Here is a 10659-nt window from a genome sequence, read left to right as displayed (position 1 = left end):
AGGAGGGATGGACAGCATGATAATGACCCCGACAAAGTCAGGTGCACAGGGCAAATGTTGTGGAGCCTGGCAAATCCTGGGCCATACCAATACACCACCTTTATTGCAACAATTAATGCTGATAACAACCAAGACACAGTAGGTTCTTTAGCCAACAAGCTTAGGAATTATGAAAGTATGATCAATGGACTGATGCAGGCTCATGTCTCTGTTGGGATTAAGGACCTCAAAGAGGAGATGAGGGAGGTGGTGAGGTGAGAGGTGAGGAAGAACAGTTCCCACATTGCACCACTGTGAGTCACAGGCCCCAGAGTCAGAGCCCAACGTTCCCCAGCTAGAGAGAGGGGGGTACACCCCACGGGCTGACCTGTGTTTTTTTCTGCGTGACCATGGTGAAGACATGGGAAGGTGGGATGGAAAACGCACTTCTGTCCTGGCAGCACGGGTGCGTCCGCTCAAGGAGGGAAACACAAATCAAGGAAACTCCAGTAAAGTGAAGGTAGCCTCAGCCTCCCATGACCGAGCTGCTGAGTATGATCTGTCAGGACCCCTGGAAGGTACCTCCGCCATAAATACCCAGGGTTTGAGGGGCCCTGCCTCCAGCCATGGAGAGGCACCAGAAAACTGGATTTTCTGGACAGTGTGGATCCGATGGCCTGGCACATCAGAACCCCAAAAGTACGATGCTTTAGTTGATACTGGTGCTCAGTGTACCCTGATACCATCGGGACATGTGGGGGCAGAACCTGTTTCCATTGCCAGGGTGACGGGGGGAACACAGCAATTGACCCTGTTAGAAGCCGAGGTGAGCCTGACTGGGAAAGAGTGGAAAAAACATCCTATTGTGACTGGCCCAGAAGCCCCGTGTATTCTGGGCATAGATTTCCTCCTGAACGGCTATTACAAAGACCCAAAGGGACTCAGATGGGCTTTTGGCATAGCTGCTGTGGAGACAGAACACATCAAGCAGTTGAACACTTTGCCTGGACTATCAGAAAACCCGTCTGCAGTAGGACTCCTGAAGGTGGAAGAGCAAAGACCACCAATTGCCACCTCAACAGTGCACCGCCGGCAGTATCAAATGAATCAAGATGCCATGATCCCCATCCACAAAATGATCCATGAGCTGGAGAGCCAAGGGCTGGTCCGCAAGACCCACTCACCCTTCAACAGCCTCACTTGGCCTGTGCGTAAATCTGAAGGAGAATGGAGATTGACTGTGGACTGTCGTGCATTGAATGAAGTGACTCCACCACTGAGCGCTGCTGTGCCGGACATGCTGGAACTCCAGTACGAGCTGGAGTCCAAGGCAGCAAAGTGCTTTGCCACCATTGGCATTGCTAACACATTTTTCTCCATTACTGTGGCAGCAGAATGCAGGCCTCAGTTTGCTTTCACCTGGAGGAGCGTGCAGTACACCTGGAACCGACTGCCCCAGGGGTGGAAGCACAGCCCCACCATTTGCCATGGACTGATCCAGGCTGCACTGGAAAAGGGTGAGGCTCCAGAGTACCTGCAGTACATCGATGATGTCATTGTGTGGGGGAACACAGCAATGGAAGTATTTGAGAAAGGAGAGAGGATCATCAGGATTCTGCAAGAAGCCAGCTTTGCTATCAAGAAGAGCAAAGTCAAGGGACGTGCCTGAGAGATCCAGTGTATGGGAGTGAAGTGGCAAGACGGACGGCGTCAGATTCCCACAGAGGTCATCAACAAAACCACCACGATGTCTCCACCAACTAGCAAGATGGAAACACAAGATTTCCTGGGTGCCATAGGTTTTGGGGAATGCAAATTTATTATTCCCGAATAAAGTAAGATTGTGAGCCCTCTTTAGCTGCAAGAAGAACGAGTTCCACTGGGGTCCTGAACAGCAACAAGCCTTTGCCCAGATCAAGCAGGAGATCACTCATGTGATTGCCCTTGACCCAGTCAGGACAGGACCAGAGGTGAAGAATGTGCTCTACTCTGCAGCCGGGAACCATGGCTTGTCCTGGAGCCTTTGGCAGAAGGTGCCTGGGGACACTCGAGGCCGACCACTGGGATTTTTGAGTCAAAGCTACAGAGGCTCTGAAGCCAAGTACACTCCCACAGAGAAGGAAATCTTGGAGTCCAGGCTGCCTCAGAGGTGATTGGTACAGAAGCACAACTCCCCCTGGCACCCTGACTACCAGTGCTGGGGTGGATGTTTAAAGGAAAGGTTCCCACTACCGACCACACCACTGACACTACATGGAGTAAATGGATTGCTCTTATTACATAGCATGCCAATATTGGAAACCTGAATTGCCCTGGGATTCTGGAGATAATTACAAACTGGCCGGAAGGTGAGAACTTTGGTCTTGCTAATGAAGAGGAACAAAAACCAGTGACACGGGCTGAAGAGGCTCCTCCATACAACCAACTGCCCCCAGAGGAAACACGCTACGCTCTTTTCACTGACGGTTCCTGTCACATTGAAGGGATGAACAGGAAGTGGAAAGCAGCCGTATGGAGCCCCACACGATAGGCTGCACAAGCTACCGAAGGAGAAGGTGGATCAAGCCAACTTGCTGAACTCAAAGCTGTTCAACTGGCCCTGGACATTGCTGAGAGAGAGAAATGGCCAAAGCTCTACCTCTACACTGATTCATGGATAGTAGCCAATGCTCTGTGGGGATGGCTGGAGAGGTAGAAAGAGGCAAACTGGCAGCATAGAGGAAAACCAATCTGGGCTGCTGAAGAGTGGAAAGACATTGCTACCAGGGTAGGGAGGCTACCTGTGAAGGTCTGCCATGTAGATGCCCATGTCCCCAAGAGCAGGGCCAATGAGGAACACCAAAACAATGAGCAGGTAGACCAACCTGCAAAGATAGGGGTGTCCAAAATAGACCTAGATTGGGAACATAAGGGAGAGTTATTCCTAGCTCGATGGGCCCATGACGCCTCAGGCCACCAGGGCAGAGATGCCACCTATAAGTGGGCACGAAACCGAGGGGTGGATCTAACCATGGACAGTATTTCTCAGGTTATCCATGACTGTGAGACGTGTGCTGCCATCAAGCAGGCCAAGCGAGTGAAGCCCCTGTGGTACGGTGGGCGGTGGTCCAAGTACAAGCATGGGGAGGCCTGGCAGATTGACTACATCACACTGCCCCAGACACGCCAGGGCAAGCGCTACGTGCTGACCATGGTGGAGGCCACCACTGGATGGCTGGAAACCTACCCTGTGTCTCATGCTACAGCCCGGAACACCATCCTGGGCCTTGAAAAGCAAGTTCTGTGGAGACATGGCACCCCTGAGAGGATTGAGTCAGACAATGGGACTCATTTCAAGAACAGCCTTATCAACACCTGGGCTAGGGAACATGGCATTGAGTGGGTGTGCCATATCCCCTACCATGCACCAGCTGCAGGAAAAGTGGAGAGGTACAATGGACTACTAAAAACCCAGTTGAAAGCTTTGGGTGGTGGATCTTTCAAGAATTGGGAGCAGCATCTGGCAAAAGCCACCTGGTTAGTTAACACCCGAGGTTCCACCAACCGAGCAGGTCCTGCCCAGTCTGAGTCCCTGAATGTAATAGAAGGAGACAAAGTCTCAGTGGTACATATCAGAGGTTTGTTAGGGAAGACTGTGTGGATCAATTCTGCCTCGAGTACAGACAAACCCATTCGTGGGGTTGTCTTTTCTCAGGGACCAGGTTGCACGTGGTGGATAATGCAAAGAGATGGAAGAACACGATGTGTACCTCAGGGAGATCTGATTGTGGGGTAAGAATGATATGCAATATCACTGTTCATTGGATGTTACTGCTATTGTCTGTACATTAAACCATACAGACATGAGTTAGAAGGAAATGTGTAAGAGTTGAAGGTCTGGGCAAGTGATAGATGGAGCTTTAAGTGACTAAAGTGAAAAGGGGCTCTGCAGCTCTGTAATACAGGGCTTGGATTCAGTGGTCCAGTGTGGGGATGTGATGAAGGCATGATGGGTATTGCTTGTAATTTTGGGGAAACAGATGGAAATTTTGTATGAATAATGCATGATGTGTTGTAGTATGTTGATGATATGGGGATAAGGGGTGGAATGTCCTGGGGTGACGTTATGATGCTTGTATCCCCATTCATCTGTTCTGTGCCTTTAAGACCGACTCTGAAGAGTGGAAATTTTGTTTGGGTTTCTCTTATCAGGGACACAGAGACAAACAGTACATAGGGCTGTTTTTCACTTCTTGCTTTCAGCTTGCTGCTTTGCTTGCTCTCTTTTCTGCTCTCGCTTCTGCTCTGCTTTGGCCTCTGCTCATTAGCTAGTTTAGCTAAAGAGTCCACATCCCTTCCTGGACTGTTTCTCCTCTCCTGTTTCTGTGACCATCTCGAACTTGCTCCGGACTGGGACCCGGGAACACCGAAGGTTCAGCTGCAGCAGCTGCCCCAGCACCGGAGGGACTGAGAACAGAGCGACCACCCCTGAAAGAGACTTTCTGAATTTGTCATCTTTCTCAGAGCGGTGTCATCGGCTATTGTTCATTTTGTGTGCTGGGGGTGTTGTTCCTGAAATAAACAGGCTCTTTCCACCTGTCTCCAAGGAATTTTTTCCTGAACCGGTTGGGGGGAGGGGCCGTGCAGGTTTTGCTTTCTGGAGGGGCCCTCCTTTGCAGATTCTTTAACAAATTTGCCCTAAACCAGGACACTGAGCCACGCCGGGGAGAAAAGGCAGCGAGGGGCTCCAGCCCAGCTGCTTCATTGCCCTGCCTGCTTCATGGAGCTCTGCCATGGGAGAAAGCCAATGCCGGACGAGCCCCCGAGCTTCCATCAGCTGCTGGAACTGCTCCGTGACAGCTCCTGTTCTTCCGAGAGAGACCCCAGTGCCTTCTTGTAACGCGTGTCATGGGGGGATTCTGTTTGTTAATAAACTGTGGGGGGTTTTCCACTTTCATCTATCAGTAATAATTTCCTATTGCTGGAAAGGGGTTGTTGGAACACTTTAGAGGAGATGACTTATTGCACAATATCCTGTTTGAAGTTGTCTCAAACTGTGTGAGACAGATGGCTTCACACAGGAGCATCCCCAAGGCTGCTGAGGGGCAGGCACAGAAAAGGACAAACCCAGTATTTCTGAGGGAACTCCTTGACACCAAACCAACCTGAGCTGTCAAACAGCAGACCTGATGTTTCGACACATGGGCCAAAGGGGAAACCTTTCAGTGTGTTTGGTCCAGGCTGGGTTATGCTCGAGGCAAAGGTGTGTCAGTGTGTTGGATAATACTCTTTTCTTGACCTAGAGATGGGGACACTGAGAGGTGTTTTAAAAACTTATATTCCATTTTCAGTCTCATGAGAAGGGTGAGACAATACACATAATTCACGCCATCACAATCAGAAGCCCACTATTTCCTAATTACAGTATTTCTTGGTCTATCAGCATTTTGCCATGCCATGTTGTAGATGCCTTAAAGCCAATTATTTAAATCTACCCCTCGTGGGTCCCATAAACAATGCATCTTTCATAGCTCTATTTTTCCAAAGTCTTATTTGCAAGGCCATCTTTTGAAACTTTTTTCTAGCTCCATTTCTCTCTCAACAATATCTGTCCTATTCCATGGCATTTTTAAGTTGGCATTTCTTGTCTCAAGATTTATATACAGATTCATACTGTGTGGGCCTTTTATTAGGCTCTAAAAACTTTCTACACATCCATTTCCCACATCAGTGCACTTGGCTCCTTCTCTCCTCATTGTGCCTGGCAAGCACAGGAGCCCAGAGCTCCTGCAGAACCCATCACAGCACTCAGTGGGAGCAAACTTGTGTCCAGTCCTCGCCTGGAGCTCTGGTGCCCAGCATTCCACCACCCTGGAATGAGGAACTGTTCCTGCTCTTTCAGAAGGAGCTAAGGAGGTTTGGCCTTCAGGTCAATTGTCTGCAGGCTCCTGCAGTGCCTGGTGCTGCTCCCTTGCCAGAGGCACCCCAGGCCAGGGGGGCACATCTGGGCTGCTGTGTCTGGCTCTGGGGCTCCCTGTTCTGGGCAGTGAGGAGGAGCTGCAGAGGCTCTGCAGGACTGACAGGATGGGCTTTGGGGCTGGCAGGAGAACCTGAGGGACCTGGGCTGCTGGAGCTCCTGAAGAGGAGGCCCAGGGCTCATCCTGCAACTGCTCCAAGGGTGGTTTCAGAGAATCCCAGAATGAGCAAGGGGGAAGAGGCCATGGAGATCATCAATCCACCCTGTGCCCTGACACTGCCTTGTCTCCCCTGAGCCTCCTCCAGGATAAACAACTGCAGGTCCCTCAGCCACTCTTCACAGGACTTGTGTTTTTCCAGACCCCTCACCAGCCTTGTTGCCCTTCTCTGGACACACTCCAGCCCTTCCATGTCCTTCCTAAATTTGGGGGCCCAGAACTGGACACAGAACTCGAGGTGCTGCCGAAGCAGTGCTGAACACAGGGAAACAATCCCTGCCCTGCTCCTGCTGGCCACACCATTCCTGATCCAGGCCAGGAGCCATTGGCCTTCTTGGCCACATGGGCACACTGCTGGCTCATGTCCAGCCTGCTGTCCATCAGTCCCTGCAGGTCCCTTTCTGCCTGGCTGCTGTCCAGCCCCTCTGGTGCCTTGCTGAGGGAGAGAGGCAGGGAGGGAACGGGTCCAGATCCAGTCCTTCCTGAAATGTAGTGTTTGCTGGCACTGCCAGTTCCCAGATCTTGGTATTTCCATATTCTGGCACAGCCCAAGTCCAGCAATTTGCTGGCAAAGAAAGCCAAAATCAAGCAAATACCTGGTACCTACAGCAACCCGATCTCATGTTTGCTGACACCCCCAGTACCCAGATCCGGAATTTTTCAGATGCCTGCACAGCATAATTCCAGCAATTTGCTGGCACAGAAAATAAGCAGCTGGCAATTTCCCAGTGCTGGCACATTCCGCACCAAGATCTGACATGCCCTGGCACTGCCAGTGCCCACCTCTGGCAATTTCCCTCTTCGGGCACCACCCATATCCAGAATTTGCAGGCAAAGAAAGCTAAAACCTGGCAATTTCCCCTTGCCAGCACTGCCCAATCTGGACTTTGTTGGCAGCAGGATCCCAAGAAAGATGGAAGAAAAGAAGGAAAGAAAAGAGGAAGGCATCCAGACCCACTCCTTCCTGGAGCCTGGAGCCTGAAATGGGCTGTTTGTTGGCACTGCCAGTGCCCAGATCCGGAAATTTCCCCATTCTGGCACAGCCCAAGTGCAGCAATTTGCTGGCACAGAAATCCAAAACCTGTGGCTGCTTCCTGCTACTGGGTCTGGCACCACCCACATCTTGTGTTTCCTGCACCAGAACCCAGATTTGGAAATTTCTCAGTGCCAGCAGAGCCCAAATCTGGCAGATTTCTGTGGCTGGCAATGACACCACCCAGATCTGGTGTTTGTTGGCAGTGCCAGCGCCCAGATCTTAAAACTTCCTGGTGCTGGCACAGCCCAAGTCCAGGGATTTGCTGGCACAGAAAGCCAAAGTTTGGAAATCTGCAGGTTCTGGCAGCAGCATCATCCAGCTCTGGTGTTTTCTGGGACCGCCAGTGCCCAGATTTGGAAATTTCCCGATGCCTTCACAGCCCAGGTCTAGCAATTTGGTTTTAGCTTGCTTAGGAAGCGAAGTTCCTTGGACTGTGACTTTCCTTTTTCTTGGAACTGTTTAAACATGCTCTGGACTGAAAACCCAGAAAAACACCGGCAGCAGCTCACCCCTGTGGCCCATCGAGCTCTGAGACGCTGCATTCCAGCGGCAGAGGGACTTAGAAGAGACCGAGTGAGCCAACTACAACCCACAAAAAGGACTTTCTGAATTTGCCATTTCTTCAGCACTGTCAGAGGTTTGATTTCATATTATTCATTTTTCATGCTTGTGAATACTTTCCTTGTTAAATAAACTGGGGGTTTTTCCCTTTTCTTGAGGGAAGTCTTTTCCTGAACTAGTAGGGGGAGGGGCCGCTTGAACTTGCTTTCTAGATGGACCCCTTTTGGAGATTTCCTCCCCAAATTTGCCCTAAGCCAGCACAAACAGTTACAATGAAAATTGCACCAGTGGCATCATTTCCTGGTGGCAAATCTTGTGACAGAAAATTGACCTTATTCTCCATGAGAGATTCTTGGGAAGAGCAGACAGGAGAAGATTCCTGGAAAACTGAAACAGCTTTCCAGAAGTGAAATGAAAATGAAAGAAACAATCCAAGATGCTTTCCTCTATTTATTTCTATGCTCCCCTTTTCCATGTTGCACTACTTCTCCATCCCAGTAATTCCAGATGCACTGCACCTCTAAGATCGGTGACTTAGTGATTTTTAGACACTCTAAAACACCATGAGCCAAATACAGTTTTCCTTCCCCTGGTTTTACAGGAAAGCAACACTGGAGGTGTCAGTGCAGTGCTGGGCTCAGGTAGGAATCCTACCCCAAGGGAAGGTGGCCCGACAGTGTTTGACCCTCAGCAAGGACAATGCCCAGCAGCAAGTGAGGGGATCGCTGTGCCAGTGTGCAGGAGTCAGGGCTCTGCATCTGCGCTCAGCACTGCAAAGTTCCCGTGTTTGGGCAGATGGAGGGGCTGTCCCTGGGGCACGCGGGGCTCGAACGTGGGGCTCGTGGGGCCAGCGGGGAACGGACACGGGGATGAACGGCCCTGGTGCTTCAGTTGCAGCGGTGGCAGCGGCGGCAGCAGCAGCGGCGGCAGCGGCGGCAGCGGAAGCGGCGGCAGCAAAGAGATATTTTGAATACTCTCTTTCTTTCTCTTCTCTCTTTCTTTCTCTCTCCCTCCCTTTCCCGCTGTCGGGCACTCTTCTCTCAGGGTCCCTAGCCCGGCGTCCCTCTCCTCTCCTCCCTCTCCCGTGCAGGGCCGGGCCATGCCCCCGGCCCGCCCCCGGCCCGGTCGGGGCTGCCCCGTGCCCGGCCCCGGCCGTCCCGCCACGGTCTCGCCTCCGCCCGGCTCTGGCCCTACTGGCGGTGACGCTGCTGGGCGGGCATCAGTGCCTGGTGCGGGGGCGGCATCACCGCCCTTTGCCTCCGCCTGGCCCGAGCCCGGCCCCGGCCCCAGCCCTGCCCCCCGCCCCGGCAGCGGCCCCGGCCCCTGGCCCTGGCCCAGCTCCTCCCGGGCCCCGCGGAGCACACACGCGGCGCGGCCGCTCCCGCCGCCTCCGCTGCGGCTTCCCCGGCCCGAGCTCCGCCGCTCGGCAGCGCGGCCTCTGGCCCTGAGCCTCCCGTGCCGCGTTCCCGGGAGCGAACGCCTGGGCATGGCCGGCCCGGGGTGGGTGAGGGGGCCGTTGCTGGCCCCGGGCCGAGCGCTGACAGCCGCGTCCCGCCCGCAGGGACGGCGCAGGAGGCCCTGCAGGAGCAGTACCGGCTGGGATCGCTGCCGGGACGCGGCGGCTTCGGCAGAGTCTTCGCGGCCACGAGGCTTTCGGACGGCGCCCCGGTGAGCAGCGGGGCCGGCGACGGGCGCAGGAGGAGGGGATGGAGGAGGAGGAGGGCAGAGGGCGGAGGATGGGGCTCACAGTGCGGGCGGCGAGCTCACCCCGCTGCTGGCCTTGGCTTGCAGGTGGCCATCAAAAGGGTGCCACGGAACCGTGTCCGGCACTGGGGCGAGCTGGTGAGTGAGCGGGACCAGCAGCCGGGGCTGCCGGCCAGGGATGAGCCGGGGCCCGGCACGGTGGGAGCCGCCAGGACGCCCCGAGGGAGAGCGGGCGTGGGGCCAGCGCAGGGCGCAGAGCATCCCGGGCTGGCTGAGGGCTTCCCCAGGCCTGGCACGGCATCGGCCCCAGTGACGGCATCGTGCTCCTCCCGCAGCCCGACGGCACCAGCGCACCCCTGGAGATCGTGCTGCTGGCCAAGGTGTCGTCCACTGGCTTCCCCGGTGTAGTCCAGCTGCTGGAGTGGCTCGAGCTCCCCAACTGCATCGTGATGGTGCTGGAGCGGCCAGAGCAGTGTCAGGACCTGCAGCGTTTCATTGGGGCACGGCGGTTCCTGCCCGAGGAGGAGGCGCGGGAGCTGTTCCGCCAGGTGCTGGAGGCCGTGCGGCACTGCACCAGCTGCGGGGTCCTGCACAGGGACATCAAGCCAGAGAACATCCTGGTTGACCTGGACACCGGGCAGGCCAAGCTGATTGACTTTGGCTGTGGCACCTACCTGCAGGACACAGTCTACACACACTTTGCAGGTGAGCCTACCCAGGGCTGTGCTCCCGCTGCTGACATCTCATGGCCCAACATCTCACAGCCCAAGCTGGCTGTGGCAGCGGGAGTTCTCCCTTTTGCTGCCAGTCAGGGCACTGAATCTTCAGCTGAGTTGCTTTAGAGCAGGGCTGGGTGGGCAGCCATCTTCCAGCCCTGCTGGCAGCCTTTGCCAGCCACTCTGCCCAGGACTGGGGCTGGGCTGGGGCAGCCAGCCCGACCAAAACCCCCGTGGGTGGGGGTAGCAGAGAGAGACGGCAGAACCTGTGCCCCAGCCAGTTTGGTGTGCAAATGAGAGGAAGGGCTTGGGCTGCTCCACTCGCCCTGTTTCCCTTGGCTTCATAATACTTTTGGGGAAATGCAGGCAGGGAGGATAAGGGCATGTTTTTTCCCCAGCATGGAGTGGGTTTTTCCTTTGCATGTCATTGTCGGGCCTAGCCAGGGCTGCCCTCTTCCAGCACCAGAGGCTTCTTTTCCAACCCTAACTT

General features: G+C 54.3%; 1 protein-coding gene across 1 annotated transcript in view; it reads left to right on the top strand.

Moving 5' to 3' along the window:
* The first annotated feature begins 389 nt into the window (after nucleotides 1-389).
* Nucleotides 390-10659, top strand: part of LOC141727780 (serine/threonine-protein kinase pim-1-like) — a 34569-nt gene continuing 24299 nt past the window's right edge. The window contains exons 1-4 of the mRNA XM_074534067.1: nucleotides 390-408; nucleotides 9311-9417; nucleotides 9541-9591; nucleotides 9789-10158. Of these exons, the coding sequence (XP_074390168.1) occupies nucleotides 390-408; nucleotides 9311-9417; nucleotides 9541-9591; nucleotides 9789-10158 (547 nt within the window). The remainder of the gene's footprint in view (nucleotides 409-9310; nucleotides 9418-9540; nucleotides 9592-9788; nucleotides 10159-10659) is intronic.

The sequence above is a fragment of the Zonotrichia albicollis genome, unplaced genomic scaffold, assembly GCF_047830755.1.
Source record: "Zonotrichia albicollis isolate bZonAlb1 unplaced genomic scaffold, bZonAlb1.hap1 Scaffold_254, whole genome shotgun sequence".
NCBI classification, from domain to species: Eukaryota; Metazoa; Chordata; class Aves; order Passeriformes; family Passerellidae; genus Zonotrichia; species Zonotrichia albicollis.
The sequence above is the reverse complement of the archived record's forward strand: the minus strand, read 5'-3'. Positions and strand labels throughout refer to the sequence as shown.